This window comes from Protopterus annectens, chromosome 4.part0, assembly GCF_019279795.1.
Source record: "Protopterus annectens isolate FY-2018-M chromosome 4.part0, PAN1.0, whole genome shotgun sequence".
NCBI classification, from domain to species: domain Eukaryota; kingdom Metazoa; phylum Chordata; order Ceratodontiformes; family Protopteridae; genus Protopterus; species Protopterus annectens.
This window is the reverse complement of record NC_056733.1, coordinates 7,261,110-7,280,213: the sequence shown is the minus strand read 5'-3', so window position 1 is coordinate 7,280,213 and position 19,104 is coordinate 7,261,110. Positions and strand designations below refer to the sequence as shown.

The window sequence follows — 19,104 nt, the reverse complement described above, 5'->3', positions numbered from 1 at the left end:
TCTATATTTCTTTTTTCTGGCATCCAGGCAGTGCACTTACTTGCCAGTTACTAAATTTACTCAGAAATCCAGGTCTACTGGCTTTCTCCAAGTTTCTGTTAGAGCTAAAATCAAGCTGTTACTCAGTATGCAGCCATCTTGGAAGTGTCCTAGATTCAAAAAAATACTTGGGCTCAAGATGCCTGCAAAGCCAATGAATGCGGGTGGTGGGACCTACAAATTTTCTTTTCACCAGCATGCATAATGATGGGAAGATTTGGCATGTCTGAGGGGAGGGCATTTACAAAGAGAAAGAAAATAACTGGAAAGAAAATATATCCTTGTGGGATCCTTTTCTGAAGTAAAACTTTAGGGTGAATGGAGAGTCTCTAAGGTGGAAGTGTATCAGACAGTAGAGGGCAAAAGGATGGAGAATTCAAGAAGGAAGTTACAGGCTGTCAGAATCCCTGAGACACAATGGATGTGGTTTACAATAGGAGTCTTTGAGGTGGTCTACCTGTTATTTTATTGACAATTTGCCAAAACTTTTGAGGGGTTTGAGTAGGAGGGCTGAAATGCCCTGAGATGAGAGGCTTTATATCTCTTGCTATTCTCCTGAGGAGGATGGGATGAACTGTTTTCTGCTCACTTCAACTTGAAGTAATCTCTCTCTACAGCACCCCGAGAAAGGTTCTCTAGCAGTTCTGTGACCAAGTAAATTAGTTCCTTGAGAACTGAGGTAATTCCTGAGAATTGGGGTCTGCTTAGATCTTGTACCCTACGTTCGAAAGTTGAAGTCTCACTGCTCCTGGATGATAACTTCCCACTCATTCACAGCAAAGACCAAGTAGCTCTCTACTTTTAATAGAGAACAAATGGTTGGAGAAAGGGAAATGGGGTTGGAAGGATGATATGTTAATTTTGGGGAAGGGGGGGATGAGCCTAACTGAATCATAGCCACTCCTTCTGATGTACAGTAGACCTGAAAGCTCCAGACTTGTCTTTTCTGCTTTGCTTGCCATTTTTTTCCTTATGAGATTTAGGTCTTCCTTGTTTAAGATAAAAAAGCCTACCTTTGGCAGGGTAGTTTCTACAATATTTAGGAGTTTATGAAAGAAAGATGTCTAACAGACAACACAATTTTCCTTTCTCTGCCAGTCTTGCACCTTTTCAGATATGAGTCTAAACAGGGAATGCTAAATTTAGGAGCTCCATCTTTGTATGATTGGGGGAAGGGGCTGGGTCCTCAGCTAAGAGCAGCACCATATCGCCAGTCAAGTAGCTACTATCCTGTGTGATTCATTTAGTGCATTGTATCAGTATTTCATGAAGTGTTTGGCAATGTGTGTACTGACATTGCATATGGGTCAAGTATCTCCACTTTCAGTTTTTTTTTTCCTTGATCCCCTCTGCTTTAGACCAGTTGATCTAGTAAAGGCTCCTGAAATGTCAGCATGCAAGTCTGGTAGTTAAGGACTAATATGACTAAGGTAGCGAAGGTACATATATTCTCAAAGAGGTTAAGTACCCTGCTCTCTCTGGCATTCCTGGATGAAGTTAAAGTTGTCCCTTTTATTGAATCCAGGAGCACCCCTACTGAATCAATTAAGGGGGTTCTCCTGGAAGAATTTCTGGAACTCCTAGACCCTGCAAAATCAATCAGGCTTTCTAGTAGAAGGGGGGGGGGATGAATCTGGCTCCACTGCTGCATTAACTGCATCTTCCAGTACTTCTTGCATTGGAGGTACGGCAAGTGGCTTAGGTAGGCCCATAAAGGACATGTTTCTTAACTGGGCCAGTGAGAACTCTTTTGCCTGCCATATGAAGTCTTATTTTGTCCTATGAAGAGCGTTTCCAAATTAGACATCCTCTGGTGGAGATGCAGAGGCTAGGATGTCCTTAGTGTTAGAGGAAGTATGTGCAACAGACATCTAGTTCTTACATACAGGTTTATCTGCCTCTGAATCAGGGATTTCTCACTCCTCCACAGGTGTAGTTTCAGTTGTCCTCGTTTCAGGAGCAGTCCTTGATATTGTAAGGATTTTCAAAGCAGGCTACTTGGATTTCAAGAAACAAACTCCTGTACCAGTTTGAAAAGATCCTTGGATGTAGTATGGGCAGCAGAGTAGAAAGAGGCATCCATTCTGATTTAGATGTCTGGGGCCTCTTTGGCAGAGGTAACCACCTTAGACACCCTTATGTCATGGAAGGATGCATGGATCTCATGTCATGGAAGGATGCATGATAACTCAATTTGTTCTATTCCAACCTCCTTGCAAACAAGTGGCATTGGCCAACCTCCTTTGCCAACAACAATACAGGTGTTGGCTGCAGAGGAAACTTAGTGAGGCCTCCAGTCCAACCAATGGCACTGCTGACTTGGTCTACAAGGACATGCTGGTATTTGAAAGAACAGCTGCATCCAAAGAAGCTGCGCATGTGCCTTGCTGACCTTGAATTCTGAAAGTCAGTCAATGGTTTTCCTTCTCTTCTCCAAGTGCTTATACTTCCAAAAGTGGATTGGAGGAGGTTTCAGCCAATGCCGTTGTAGACGGAGACCAAGGGTGTGGCTTCCTTTGATAGATACTCCCCAAAGGGATACCACATGACACCAGACTACCCTTGGGTTGAATCTAGCACAATGTGGACATCCAACCCATGTCATGCTCCAGGGCTAGACAAAATAACCAAAAGGAATGATAATCCATTGTGAGGGACTAGCTTCCCATACTCGAGGCAATTGCTAAGCATTTCAAAATCACTTTGACATCTATACACAACTAACCACCGATAAGACGTAAAATATCCTCCTAATAGGGTGCTTATCTGGATCTCTGCTTGTAGGCAGACATGCTGACCTGATGACACTTGTAACTGCACGCAGTTTCTGAACTGCAGCAAATAGATCTGAAGATGACATTGGCTGATGCTCCTTTTATCCCAGTGGTATCCTGACTTTTGAAAAGGGGGGGGGTTAGAGCTCTGGAATACTGATTGGACACTGGGCTCCCTGCAAAATGGAATTTGAGATGTCAAGACTGCAATCATGAGCATTATGATGAACATGTACTGGCTCTGTAAAGTGAGTCACATAAAAGCTTAACCTAGAGGTTGTGTACGGCAGCTGCTCTGGAGTCATCTCATCTGCAGTATGAAGTTTTGCCTTACATGAAAGTATGAAACTGGGCTGTATGGGAAACAGTTTAAAAAAAAGGGGGTGGGGGGGCGGGTTTCAACGCAAAGGTGACAGAAAAGAAAAAGTAGACACACTAGGACGAGTGGCCTGATGAAGATTCGTTGAAAGCGCTAGCCCTGTGTTTCAATTATTATAATAAACGTGGTTTCTACTGGACGCTTGGATTTATTTTTACATGCTGGCTGCGTGTTTTTTCTACAAGCTATTGCCCAGTGGATGAGTAGGTTCGAATGAACACTCTATGGTGATTTTGACTCTTTTATTGGATTAAGAGTTCGCAAAGTAAAGCGGTTTGTAGGTTACAGCTTCGTTTCTTTTTGTGGAACATTTGGTTACCTTTTGTGACTGACTTGAATTGAACACAGCAAGTATACTTCCCACTATTTAAGCCTGTTTTTTTGTTGTACACTAGGACTTATGCTGGGTCTAGGAGATGCACAGGAATCAACATTAACATGATTCCTAAGGTCGGAGAGCTCCATTTACTGTTAAATAAGGATGGTCAGTCTCTTTTCAGGAAGCTGAAAGGCCATCGTGTGAATGGTATGTTAATTTCAGGCCTGAAACCAAAGGCCTAAACTCAAGAGAAGGGTTCTCTAGGGACTTGATCTTTGCTTCCAAGATAAGCACTGCAGAAACCTCTTGACAGGACAAGAATATACATTCCACTCAACAGGAATAACATCTGTGCAACTACCTAACATCGGGTTCTGAGGCTGAGGAGAAATGGAAGAGAATTAACTACCCATTTGCTTCTAATGGGGAGATCGAACTCTTCAAACTCTCATTATAGAATAATAGGGTGGGTGAAGACTGTGCTTTTGAGCTCCCACTGCTTATTTTTTGAGTCCTCAGAAAAGAGAAGCAAAAGAATATACTCAGCTGGTAGGAAACAGATTGGTTCCATTCTAACATGCAGCCAAACTGAATGAGTGGATACATCTAAAGTGATGTGGGAGCCATAAGGGCTGCTGCAACAGAACACCTGAAAAGTGTTACCTGATGGACTGTGCTCTCCTCTCACACCCACTCCTCATCCACCATGTGCTAAAAGGCTATCAAAGAACAGAAATCCTAAAAAGTGCACGAGAATGCACTTCGAGGATATTCTTGGTCTGTTTCTGCAAGCAAACTACGGTCTGGGTGGCTGCTAATGGGAATAATTGTATGGGATCAGATTCACACAGAGTTGAGCACCATGAATTCACAGTCAGAGAGCGCAGACAGTGACAGGTGCTTGGGTTCTCGCTCTTGCAAGTGGATGGGAGAGTTACCTCTTCAGTGCTTCAAGGAGGAGAAATAGATGATGGCCTTTCAAAGTTGAGACAGGGCCTAGAAAACTAAAACAGATGACTGTGGTCACAAGGTCTGAAGAACAGTCCAACCTATAAGCCTCCACTCTGATTTTTTGGATACATTATACCAGGATCATCTCTATCTCTAGATGTACTCTCCTCCTAACAGTTCATTTGAATAAATTCATACAATGAGGCCTCCAGTTTCACTTTGTCTTGTGGTGAGTCAATGGGCTGAAATGCCAACACTGGCCACCTCTACCAACAGTGTACTAAGGCCATACCTGGAAAAGTTGATACCCTGTGATGGTTTGGATTCATTATCCGGAAGTGGTACAAAACTTAGGTTTATGTTCTTTAGGTACTGAAAGTAGGATTTTACTCATGGATATCACAGGAAAAATGGGAGCAATGTGAGTAGCCAGAAGAAGTAGGACCACTGGGGGTGGGGGTGCCCTCTAACATACCAAGAGCAGAAAAATAGATTTGTGTCTACACAAAAATCCTTTCATAAGTATAAGAATCAATAAACTTGAAAAGCAGTTACAGGGTCCAGGAAGTATGAAATAGAGAGTTAAACTAAATACAGAGGCTCTAGTGGAGAAGAACGTATTCCACATTATGTACTAGACTTATCCAGGTCAACAAGTAACGCAGTATACATCTAACCAAATGTCCTTTTCAGTCACTGTATCCATGATATTTTAAAACACCAAGTGACAAAAGGCACAACACATACTTAATGTCCTCTTCATTTTTCACTGCTCAGTTTAGTCTTCTTAGCACCTTGTTATATAGCAATCATAATCATCCTATGTATACACACCTAAAAATATAACATTTTGTGGGAGAGAGAGAAAAAAAATGGGCACCAGCAGCTAACTGCAGAATGGAGGTGTATTTTTTAACCTGTACTACACACTATTTACCAGATATTTCTTTTCTGTGTCAGACTGATACAGTGTGAAGTCAGGCACATGTGTAACCAAAGAATGCACAAACATTCACAGGTGTCAAATTTAAGAAGCACACTTGCCGCTGTACCCATGACCTCCACCAGAGTGTAGCCAAATCTTTCTATCAAACTTCCCAGGAAAAAGGTGACTGCATCTATGGTTGCTTAACCCCTCTACCCCACCACCCTTTGCAGGAACGTGGGCTCCAGTGCTGTTACTTTGAAAACCAAGGTTAGCAGTAGTTCAGGTAAATATTCTACCCTGCATCAGTCCAGCTTGAACTGTGAAATCTTGTGCATGCCTTTGAAACAAAGTACTCCAGTCCCTTCTAATTATCCAAACAAAATGACTGTAGTCTTAAAGTAGAATTAACCATAAGCAGACTTTCAGTCCACTGTTACAGTTCACGGATATCTCCTACCCAAAGTAAGAAAACAAAAAAAGTATTAAAACAAGGTGAAAAATGCTGAGCACATTAAAAAGACGAAGGACGGAAAGAAGGAATAAATAAATTGAAATGAATGTCTATCAGTGTAATACAGTACCATGCAAGTTTTAATTGCACATAAATTTGATTACTTCTGATACTAATTTCACTATGACGTTGTATACAATAAGTACATATATAAATAAAAACTGTTGTCACTGAGGTCCCCTATTTTCTACAGGTTTGCAGATATAATTTGCTGTTTCGGTATTACACTCAAGGCTTGCAGTATAATTAGTACCATCTGCATCTCTGCCCTTAATGACCAGTATGGTCAGAAACTGGAAAAAAAATGTTCTTGTCTCAGTTGATCTATTCAGAGAGCCATTCTTGGTGGGTGCTGTAGATGGGGTTACAGTCCTCAACAGTCAACACTCCTCATTGTTTTCCAAAAGTTTGAATAGTGAAGCACAGGCATGCCTGTAACTGAGCATGCAATGGCTTCAAACACTGACTATGTAAGCAAGCATGTTCCCTATGCTTTTAAATTCATCCTCTTGTCCCCAGTGATCAACTCATGCAAATACGGTATAAATATTTGGCAACACCACTGCTAACAAACTGCATACAAGTGCACGTTACCTGGCTTACATGGATATGAATCATCCATGGCCTGTTGAAAGAGATGCTTACCCTCATGGAAAAGGAGGGAGGGTATTCTTGGCCCATCAAGTAGGGTCCTCTCTGTAGCTCTACTGACACTGTAGGAACACATTTGCAAATATCAGGCATCCTCCTTAACGGGCCTGTGGTTGAGCGGATTCCTTAGTAGTACAAAAAAAAAAGCCCAGGCAAAAAGAGCTGCAGAACCATACCAGCACCAGGGTAAAATGGCTGGAGATGAAGCCAAGGAAGATGACAACCAAACCCATCCATAAGACTAAGCAAGCACTAGAGGCAACTACTCTTAGAAAAGCAGAACAATTTGCCATCTGAACCAAAGAATGAAGTGCCCAATAGCACTTTTCTCTTACTTTCTCACTCAAGGTGAAAGGGATTGTAACCCCTCAGTCCACAGAAGCCTTGGGGAAAACTGCCAGTCTACCCATGCAAAAACACCAAGAGTGAGAGGCAACTCTACGAGAACATACATTGTTCTTGGGAATAAACGGGCTCTTCACTCCCACTCCTCAAAGATCCCATCCCTCTTAGGCAACTAGGCGAAGAAATGTTGGGGCAGGAATGTAGTGACCTTTCAGGGATGGTGCAAGGAGTAGGTCCCCCCACTAGAGAAAAAGGGAATGGGTCCCACAATACAAGTAGTATCAGGATATTAGCAGAATACAGAAAACCAGAAGAAAAATTACCATAGGCTAAATTCCTGTACCACAAAACTGCATGGCTATTGAACCAAAATGTGAAGACCAAGAGGGCAGAATCACCCCAAGGAATAGTGGGAAGCAACTCAAATCAAACAGTGCCACTAACTAGTCAATGCCAAGCTCTCTTCTTGCCATACACACAGGACAAAGACAGCACCTCATACCAAGATCCAGCAACTAGCATCCAGAACCCATGGATGCCTGGAACCATCTGACCAAATTGGTATGTAGTACCTTCTTGCCCAACCTGTCCCCTCTTCTTTTGTGTCAGCCTGCCCAGTAATTGTACAGAGTGTGTGTGTTTGGGAAGGATTAGTCCTACCATCATGACTGAGAAATCAGCTTTAGGGTGGGAAGGCAAACTTGGTACCTTCCTATGCATTATGTCCCTCAAATGTCAACATGCTACTAGCTTTATGGTATGGGGGTGGGCATATATTTGGAAAATGCTTAACCTCCACCACTGGAAAAGGAGTCTCAGTCTAGTCTGTAGAATACTGGGCATCAGCCCATCTGTGGCAGTAGTGTGTCTGCAAAGGTGTCTCCAGACTTGTATAATATCAACAAAGATTGGCACTATCAGAGGGACAACCAAGCCATTAAGAGTAGTCCTAGGCCCAAGCTAACAGCAAGTATATGAAAGGACCCAAGTAAAACAGGAATATGAAGGAGCTCCTGGACTACAAAGCCCCAGTCTCAGAAATGAAGAACCCTTACGTCTATAACAACCTAAGAGAACCAACCACAGAGAAGTAAGCCATGTATCCCCTTAGAATCTGCAATCCAGAATGTGTGAATGCTTCAAAAAGCACAAGCACAAACTGCATGTGAGGAGAAGTCAGGCTGGATAAAGCCTCTAGGCTTGTAAAAGAACAATGGGAAGAAGCCTGCAGAAGACCCACAGCAGACATTCAAGAGAAATCCCTACTGGTAAAGTCTTGCACATGTGTCTCTGGGACCCAGTTAATACGTGAATTACCAAATTCATGTACTTGAGTCACTGACTATGACAAGGGTTCACCCTATGACCAATTCCTCAACCCAGGATGTTCAAGGAAGCAAGCTGTTCAGGTGGGCAAAGCATTGCTAATAGCACAAGTTGCACCTCCCCCCCAAAGGGTAGGGGCCTGAAGTGTGCCCTTTCCAGGCCTCAAAAGTCCCTCAAAGACACTAAGGAATGGATAGGAAATGAACTCCCCTATTTATAGTTGATCTGTGCTCTTAAGACCTGATTAGTTAAAGACCATCTAAGTAGTCTCCAATTATCAGGGTCTGGCTCAAAGCAAATCTCAAGCAAAACGCTGTTTTCACCTTCCTTGCCTCATGGGGAACCCATTTAGTGGAGCCACAAGGGGCTTTTGCTTACCATTCTTCTCTAATTTGGAATTTCTGCCAAAGGGGCATGTGAATACAAACACTTTCACAGGTGATAAAGACTGAGCTCTAAACTGTGCGATTGGCAATTGTGAACAAAGGGAATGAGCACACGTCCCTTGTCAATGTATGACTTCAAGGAATGCACAACCACATATATTCATCAACCTAAAACTAAATATAGGAATTATAGGAATATATAAGGAAGGAATATATATAGGAAGTATAGGAATGTATGGTGACTGGCGAAGACAACAGTCTAACCCGTCTAAATAAAGACAGGTTATCCATAAATTCACTGGGGCTTTTCATAGGCCAGACCTTAAAATGCAACAGCTAATGACACAAGGTCAGAAAAATCCTTAATGATTTTATCCAAACTTAACATAGTTGTGTATTGAGGAAGATAAACAAAGAAATGCTGCAAACAGAAGACATGGCCAAGATTTTTTTTTTTTTTTTTTATGTATGGCAAAATATGGATCATTTTATAGGGCTGAGATTAAGCCTCTTGGAACAGGAAATGTGTTCAGACTGTAACTATCCAATTTCTGCATATTTAGTCTTAGCACATGAGGGATAGCAATTATTTGCAATAACGAACCTGACTTAAAAACCTTACCTAGAGTTGCAAGTCACCATCCCACTAAACAGTGCAGAATTTGTGTATCTGGGAATATGCAGTGTTAGTTCTTCTGTGGGGTCTTTCCCAAGGGCCTGGCATGCACTCAGTGACGTTTCCATAGAATGTGAAATGCACGACTGGCATTTGCGAAGACTCAGTGCTTCCACTGCTGCCCTCACTTCTCTCCATATGTCAGTGATCTTCCAGTCATGCTCTTCTATATTACTTTCATCCCAAAGTCCATCCTTCATTTCTGCACCTGTCCAATTATACTCTTCCCTTTGGCAATGTCTTCCTTTATCCGCTTTTGTGTGCATGAAGCAGTCTAAAAAAGACAGGTTATCTATAAATTCATTGAGAGAGTCCAAAGACTGATAAACAAGAGCAGAACACTTTTGCTCTGCTGGAGTTTTTGGTTTCTTTTCTGGAAGGTTCTTAAACACAGTCTTTTCCTGCTCTTGTTTTACCAGTGACCTACTGTTTTCTTCATTGCCATCCTTACTCTGCACTGCAGAAGCAGGGATTGATAATAGACCCATGTCCATTGAATCAGAGTCTGAATCGAACAAGTCACTGTCTGCTAATATTTCTAGCTTCGCATGCAGTCGTCTTCTTCCTGACATTTTCATTGGACTAGAGTTTACTAAATGTTCGCTGCTTTTCTGCAGTGATGCTGAAGCCATTTCTGATACAGAAACAGTTACAGAAGGCTGTGTTTCTTGCACAATGCAAACTGGTAAAGGTAAGAGGAGTTCTAGATTACTGTGTGCAAAATCTAGCTGCCGCTCCTGGAAAGCTGTAAACAACTGCAGCCACTTGCTCCACCCTTCTGTAGTTGTAGTGTGACTCTAAAAAGACAGAAAACATGGTTAATAATGGCACCTTCATTGTACTTCCTTTCATAGTCTACTATAACAGTACCAGATATCACTCATAACTTTATCCTTACAAATATTGCATTTTTTCCAATACCATCACAGGTGTGCCAAAGGTGTCCCTCCATACTGATCACTAACTAAACAAGCATACTCAAAACACATGGTAATGCCCTGGAAGTAGAAAGAAATCGGTCACACACTGTCACGGGTGCAAATAAAAATGTTTCATCCCTAACATGGGAGTGGTTTCTTTCTACCGCCAGAGTGTTAGTTTGTATTTGATTCTTGGTTTTGTTCACTACACCCACTTCTTTCTTGTTTAAATGGTAAATACATACTTTTTGAAAGTGCATGATCCAGTTATACTTTACTCCATAGATATCAAAAGCAGAGTTTGTATCAGATGTGAGTTTGTACTGAGGTGTACCCCTACACTACTGCAAAATAAGGGAATGAACAAAGAAAAATTACACCTCCTCAAAGAGATTATGTTTAGACAGTAGTTCAATAAGATGTGTGCTCTAGTCTGCTAGAGAGGACTGTATCTAAAAACAGTGGTTTACTCAACAGTATGCTTCTTGAAGCAAGAATAAACTTCCACTGGAGGCTTCCTACCAGCCAAAGTTTACCAAAGGTAACAAAAAAATAGTCAACCTGCTAGTCATACATTCTACTAATTGATCAAGATAGGATACAAACAGCACACATCACTCACCTAAACTTCATCTCTGAGCTTGCAGGCAGCAAGACAGTGGAGTTTGTGCCTACAGTCAAGATGTGCATTTAGAATACACCAGAGGTCCTCATCTAATTAGATGAGAACTCTCTGAAATAACCATTGTGAGATGAATCAAGAGGGGAAAGCACTAACAACAACCCTGATCCAACAGAAAGTCTAAACATGGACCTTTTTTCTTTACTCAACATGTTTGAGCATTACTACCCTGTTGCTATTCTGCTGTAACTTGCACCTGACCACAGTCACAGTCATCTTACCTTGCACTGTGCTTGTGGGGTGCTGATACTATTAAATTAATGGACCCTCCTATAGCACAAAGGGGCAGTCCCGCATAAGTGTACACTATCATTGGCAAAGTAAACATTTGGTGACAACGGAGGCTCTAAAAAGTGAAACCCAGAGTAATGCAACTGTACCCAGTTACAAAATGATTTGTATACAGCTTGAAAAGTAAACATGCACTGGCAAAAATATTAAACACAGAAGTCTACCCTTTTAGTATACAACAAAAGGCATCAAGTTATTTGTTCTAACAAATACTCAAAAGCTCGGGGTGCAGGGAAGAGAAAGTCACTTTTCTGGCTGCTGACGAAACATAAAAAGTGTGTGAAGGCTTTCAGACCAACTTTAAAATACATACTGGAGTCAATATTTGCATTATCCCTTCCTGAACCTTTAACAGGCTTCAACCCTTTTACTGCTATACAGTGACTAAAGGCTTAAACTCAAACTGCAATTAAAACCCACTACAGCAGATTCTTTCTTATTAAAACAGGTATACATTGTTCATCCCCCCCCCAGTTGCACTAAGTATTTTTGTTTCACATTCACTTTTTCCTCATGTGAAACTTTGTACTATATTATTGCTTGTATTTGAATTTTACTCTTTTTTTTTTTTTTTTTTTTGTTACATTCACAATTTATTCATTTGAAACGTAATATATTTGTATTCCTAGTACTTTGTCATGTAACTGCCCTAATCATGTTCTATAGTAAGTCCCAGGCTTCGTCTGAACTGTGTCCACAATGGATTGTTCCACTACCCTGAGTCAGTATACATACATAACTGGGAAGCATGTTCGATAATAGTAGTGTGATGAAAGCCTGACACCTAGACAGTTCTGACCCTGTAGATAAACCAAAGTTAACAAGCTAGCCACCACTTAAAAATGTGATTGGCCAGGAAATTTGCAAGTAGTAGTAGTTTATGCAGACCTGTTTATACTTTGGTTTAAATTAAAAATTTTAAGCAATTTTAGTATCACTCACAATGCAGTCATGTTCATATTAGCTTAGCCACTTGAAAAGAAGCAACAGCTGTAGGGACATATGACTGAAGTAATAACCTGCCTAACCCACCACTCTCCAAGCTCATCCCTAACTAGCTTTGGTAAGGATAACTCAACTACAGTCACTTTTTTAAACCAACAACAGATCTTGTGATTTCTGCTTTTCTGCTGTCAAAATACTGTGTCTTAAAGATACTCATTTCCTTACTTATAATAAAAGTGAACAATAATTCACTTTTGCAGGGCTATGCATTATAGATTCATAGGTTCATAGATTAGTACTAGGCTAACTGCCCTTGCGAGCCATTTTTTTAAGCCTAGCCAATTATCCCTTGTGAGACTCCAACCCTGCACCTTGTGTTTGTAAGGCAAACACCTTAACCATTAGGCCACCCTCCTAACACTAACTTATAGAAGTATTTACTCCTTGCTGGTAAGGCTTAGTCCTATGGGTGAAGGCTGAAGGAACAAATGCTCTGCCTAGGAGAGCTGAAATAAATAAATAGGCGGTGTCATTTTTTTTCTCTTTTAGTAGTACTTGAAATTAAACTAGCTACAAGTGCCAGAATCTAGTAGCAACTTGCCAGTCACTTCAAACTTTTTAAACTTTGTTGTTGTGTCTTTCGGCTTATCACGGTTAGGGGTCGCCACAGCGGAACTCCAGTTCGCTAATGTTTGGTAGTGGATTTTTACGTGCAGAGTTACCAGCCCTGACGCACAACCTTCAACGAAGGCACGCTCATTCATGCATGCCTCCACACAGAAGACGCTCTAGCTGAGAATCGAACAGGACAACGTCTTGCTGTGAGGTGACAACGCTACCGCAGCACCACTTTTTAAACTTTGTTGCACTTTATTTTTCCCAAGAGTGCATACAATTATAAAACAGCATTGGTTTTACTTTGTTCATGAAAGCTGCTAAGCAGGAACCATGCCGCAGAGAGCTAAAGGGATTTCCTGACATAACTGTTGGTGTTTTACAACTGGAAGTTATACATACACAGGTATGATCCTACAAGCATAAATCTTTATGAGATTTTCAACAAAAGGAGCAGTAATAGAAAATAGCTATAAGATACAATCAGGAATATGAATGGACAATATACCCCAAAATTCAGTGTCACTGTGATAGTGTGAAGACCAGTAGTGTTGCCTCAATTCTTGCGACATAATGGGAGCTCTTCACGACTCACTACAGGGTTTACTTCTATTAAAACTTGGCCTCATCTGCATTAATTTATGCATGCTGTTGACATAATGCCAAACAATCCATCACTCAGTCTTCAAATGTGGAAGCACCCTTGTACCTTGGACTTAAATTTTGTCTTCTGAATTGTGGTGGACTCTTCGAATAGGTAACAGCAACACCTGAAAGTATGATGGTAAATATTGCTTATCTTGATTCTGCTAAGGCTTTTAAGGACCATTCCATACAGCAGTATAACTTCATATAAATATATACACACCCATGTATCTTTTAATTAAATGTCACTCCATCCACAATTCAATGGGCAAAACACTGATTAAGCAGCAAGATCAAGGCAGTATGTTGGGATAGCAGTCTATCCTGACCGAGATCATCAGTGGTGTTCCATAACGGTTGTGCATTAGGGCTACATTTTCCTGGATTATTCTCAGATGCAAAAGCGGGAAGTGGTTTAGGGATAACTAAATAAATGACTGCAAACTGGGCAGCATAATTACTTAAATAAGAAATGCAGATGATCAAGATTGCCTACAAAAATATACACAAGCTGCATTAACAATGACCTCACCTTTAATGTTAGTAAATGTATAACCATGTGATTTAAAAGAACAAATTATGAATGCAAAAACAAATACTGAAATCATAAACCAGCCAGCAGTAATTAGTTAGGCACAATGGTAGAATACAGATGTTGTGTAGTCCAATCTCACCTTCATTTTTACATATGGGTTTGGAGCCGATCCTCTGCTCCGACTCGGCCTATTTATAAGCTCGAAGACTTCTGGTTGGCTCGTGGCTAAGCAGATATCCCATAGTGCACCAGTACAAACCCCATATCTCATTTGCCACATCGACGAGTTCGGTTTTGCTTCTCTTGGCTCTGGCTAAATGTTAACTTTTTTCTTACTTACATTGTTTAGATCTGGTTCAAAGTTTATATATTAGTGTAGTACAATTTTTGTTGCATTGGTATTGTTAGTGCAGGTTACTAATTCGTAGATAATTAGCTCCTTTGCACGCTTTGGTGCAACCGTTGGCCTTGGGCCTGTTATTTTGCTTTGTGGTATCTGTGTACCAGTTTCTTACTTATTAGTGGTGCGGATAGCTTGATAACGCTAGCGGTTTTTTCCAGTCTACAGTTTTGTAGAGCAGTTTGGTTTTTGGCGGTTACCCGCTGGTGTTGATTATGGTGGTGGAATTCGTTTTTCGAAACTCCAGTTTCAGCTTCCTCTGTTAATCTTTTTGCACATTCAGGATTTTGTGTGCATTTCGCTGGTCTGTTTAAGTTAGAAGACCTAGCTGTCCCTTTCTTCTGGACTAGGCCGTTTTAGTTAGAGGACCTAGTCTTTGTGGTGTTCTTCCACCTTCAGGGCTAGGCCCGTTTAAGTTAGAGGACCTAGTCCTCCTTTTTACTTCTCCTTTAGTCTGTGTGAATGTCTAAAGAGGTTAAGGAGCACAAGCCTTCGGGCTTCAAGAAATGCATGAAGTGCTCCCAAAAAAATGTCAATGACGGATGGTCATGGTCTATGTGTCTATTGCTTAGGGGCCATCCATTTGCAAGAGATTTGCTTGTTTTGTCATGCCTTCTCCCCTAACGTGTTACAGGAGAGAAGGAACAAGCTAATTCTAAAGGGTCTTTTAAAGCCTTCCTTTGAGGAAGCCTTGTCTAGCTCTTCCTCTTCTTCCAAGTCCACTAAATCTACAAAGTCTAAGTCTTCGAAAAGACCTTCTCCGGCACTGGCTGGTGTCTTGGAGCCGCCTCCTAAAGTGGCAAAATTTGCCTCATCAGCTCCACTGCCTTCCAAGCAGACTGAGAGCAACACTGTGGTAACAGGGTCAGATCCTAGTTTGTCGGAGCCAACCACTGAATTTGTGGAACCTGCTATTCCTCCAAGATCAAGATCCCTGACTATGTCCTCCAGGAGCCTTTTGGATGAAGATGTGGAGAGGGTAGTCCTGAGACTGTTGAAGTCGTTTGCTCTATCTAAATTGTTGTCGGCTCCGACCCAGTCGGTTCCGGATCCTATGAAACCTGTTATACCCTCGATTGTTATTCCTCCTCCGAGCCAAGCTTGTTTGTCTGAGTAGGAGGGCTTGGTGCCATTGGTGGAACCCTCGGCTCCAGCTCCACTTGCAGTTGCTTCGGAGCCAAGCTCTGTTCCGACACTTTTGGTGTCGTCCGTTGTGTCCAGGGGCCGAAGCTCTCCGGTCGGCGCAGACAGGGAAGGTTGGGATTGGTCTTCTTCGGTTCAGAGTCTCCCTCTCGGCACTTCGGATAGGGTGAGTTCGGACCCTGCGTCTATCTCGGAGCCGATAGCTCTGGTGCCGATGGCATCCTCGGTCTCTTCTGAGCGGGAGAGGCCCTCGGAGCCAGAGAGGTCGGCATTCGATGTGATGAGGAGCGTACTGTCCAAGTCACCAGTTGCCACCAAAAGTACCAGCAATCTCCCCCCTAGAGCACCCACTTCAGTCTCAGCCCCTACTCTCTCCGGAGACAGCAGAGACCCTCAGCTTCAGGAGCCACCAGCTGGTGGCTCCCACTCTTCCTTGACCTCCCCAGAATACCCTTCTGAGTGGCCCCCCAGGAAGAAGACATGTAAGAGGAAGCATACTGACTCCCAGGATGAGTCTGACATCTCCTCACTGACCTCGAGGAGTCAGAAGGGTCCCCCAAGTCATCCTCTGATCTCCTTCATGTACATCCTGGAGATCCTTAAGCAGAGGTGCGGCTGGCCCACTGTTAACCCTTCTGATGGAGGAGTCTGTGTACCTGAAGGCTTTTGGGTCTCAACCTTCTCCCTCTTGGGTGTCTCCACCTTCTTGACGAACTGATGGATTTAGTTAGTCAAAGGTGTGGGATACTCCCGATGCCGTGGAGCCAGTGCCTAGGAGACACAACAAGTTTCTTTCTGCCCCTCCAGATAAAGAATTTTTGTCCAAAGGTGTCCCCGTAGATGCCATGGTGATGGCAGCAGCCACTAAGAAGGAGCTTGCTGAGACGACTTCTTCTGTCCATCTGCCGTATAAGGAGTCTCGACAGATGGACAGGTATGGGAAGCGTGTCTTCAGTTCAGCGGCTTTTACTCTTCAATCGTTGAACTATCTCACTCACTTTGCGGGAATGCAGAGGGATCTCCTTAAGGAGTTGGGAGATTCCATACAAGGTACATATGTATTGAGGGAGTCCCTGACAAGATTTCTGCTCAGTTGCCCACCCTAAATTCTATAGTTAACTCCTTCATCCGGCTTATTTCTTATGCGGCTGATGGCACGAGTAGAGCAGCGGGTTCAGGAGTTCCCCTAAGGCGTCACTCCTGGATGCGCTTGTGTAATTTTGAGGAACCGTTCAAGTCCACTTTCACCAATGCCCCTTTTGATGATTCCTCATTGTTTGGATCCAAGGTGAAGGACACACTCACTCGATGTGAGCAAGAATGAAAGACGCTCTCTGCCGTGGGAGTATGTTTTACTGTTCCCTCTAGATCATACCCTAAAGGTAAAAGGGACGGTAAGATGTGGTTCAAGAAGTCCCAGAGGGTCTTTCCGGACACACAGGGTGAATCCTCCTTCAGAAGCAGAGGAGGAGAAGGAAATGGAAGACGTTGCCCTAGAGGCAGGGATGGTCCTTTCGGGGACATCCTCATCAGCGTTCCTGATATGGGGCCTGACTGTTTCTCTGGGGCCGGTCGGGGGTCGCATTTCTTTGTATTCAGAAGCCTGGCTAAGTATAACCCAAGACAAGTGGGTACAAAGAATTGTTACCAGAAGCTATATCATACCCTTTTCCCTTCCACCGTTTGTTCCCAAGAAGATCCCAGATGTACCACCCAATCTCAGGGATCAGGCAACTGTGGAGATCAACAAGTTGCTCTTAAAAAGAGTCATCCAATCCGTCCCAGCAGACCAGATAGGATCCGGAACTTACTCCAAGTTATTTTTAGTCCCAAAACGAATAGGAGACTGGAGGCCAATATTGGACCTCAGCAGATTAAATGAATCCGTGAGGAAGGACAAGTTTCGGATGGTCACACTGCAGTCGATACTACCTTTGTTAGGGAAAGACTATTGGATGTGCTCAATAGATCTCCAGGATGCCTACTACCATATAAAAATGGACAAGGCATCCAGGAGCCACCTACGCTTCCGGCTGGGAGCCAGTCGCTATCAGTTTTGTGCTCTGCCCTTTGGTCTCACCACAGCCTACAGGGTGTTCACCAAATGCAAGGCAGTAGTGACAGCTCACCTGAGATGTCAGGGATTCCAGGTGTTTCCGTACTTGGACAACTGGCTCCTGACCACCCCCCACCATGCATCTACTTATCCAAAACAGGGACGTCACTCTTCAACTTTGTGCTCAATTAGGGATCTCCATAAATTGGGAAAAATCTGCATTACTGCCCTCTCAATCTGTGATCTTTACAGGCGCAGAGGTAGACAGTGAACATGTCAGCTCGTCTCCCCGCCGAAAGGGCACAAAATTTAGTCATTCAAATTCAGTGCTTTCTCCCATTGCGGAAGGTCAAAGCAAAGTGGGTTCTTCAGCTCCTCAGGACTATGGCATCCACCATCCTATTAATACCATTAGCCAGGTTGCACATAAGAGTTCTCCAGTGGCTTCTGTCTTCCCAATGGTCCTTCCAATATCTTCCGCTGAATCACCCTATTCTGCTGACGGAATCATGCAAGGAGGACCTCCTTTGGTGGATAGCACTCAATCACTTGACAACAGGCACCCCCTTTGTTCCTGTCCAACCCATTGCAACTGTGACCATGGATGCCACCCAGATCAGGTGTGTGTGTGTGTGTGTGTGTGTGTGTGTGGGGGGGGGAGGGCATTATCTCGGCAGGACTGTGCAAGGCACATGGCATGAACACGAGGCTCACCTGCATATCAATGCTCTGGAGATGAGGGTGGTGCTCTTGGCGTTGCAAGCAGTTCAAGACCTTCTTCCTCTAGGGACTATTGCGATACAAAGACATGTCGGTAGTTTGGTATATCAACAAACAGGGTGGTACCAGATCTTACCCACTCTGTCAAGAGGCCATGCGAGTTTGGGAATGGCCGATTTCTTCCCAGCGCGTTCTGGTAGCAACACACATTCCAGGGACGACCAACATGATAGCCGACAAGCTCAGCCGGGCGATCCTACTGCCTCACGAGTGATCTCTGAAACACAGAACAAATTTTCCGCAAATGGGGACAGCCTTGCTGCAACCTTTTTGCCAGTCCAGTCAATGCCAAATGCAGCAGCTATTTTTCCCTCATTCCCCCTCCGGGGGAGACTCCCAGAGACGCTCTAACTTACGATTGGCCCCTGGGACTTCTGTATGCTTTTCCTCCATTTCCTCTCATTTCCAAAGTGATTCCAAAAGCCAGATGGCTGGGATGCAAGTTAATCCTCATTGCTCCTTACTGGTCTCGTCAGGTTTGTTTCCCCTTCCTCAAGTCTCTTCTCCTGGACGATCCTTGGATTCTGGACCCAGCTCCAGATCTGTTGACTCACATGTCAGGTTCGCTACATCCCTCAATCCACACCCTCAAATTGACAGTGTAGCTGCTCCAGTTCCATCCCTAGTCAGGCTTCATGATACATCTTCCTCACTGTCACATATCCTTATGTCCGCCCATAAACCTTCAACTAGGAGACTATATGGCAGTAAATGGAAAAGATTTTCTATAAGGGCACAGAAAATGAATGTAGATCCCTACACTGTTTCTATCCCTGTAATTTTGGAATTTCTCTCTGAGCTTTTTCA

General features: G+C 43.1%; 1 protein-coding gene across 1 annotated transcript in view; it reads right to left on the bottom strand.

The window, feature by feature from the left end:
- The window catches only part of ATAD5 (ATPase family AAA domain containing 5), a gene marked incomplete in the record, with an annotated part of 853,119 nt that overhangs the window by 59,650 nt on the left and 774,365 nt on the right, over positions 1-19,104 (bottom strand). The window contains 1 exon segment of the mRNA XM_044068042.1: positions 9,232-10,082. Coding sequence (XP_043923977.1) covers positions 9,232-10,082 — 851 coding nt within the window.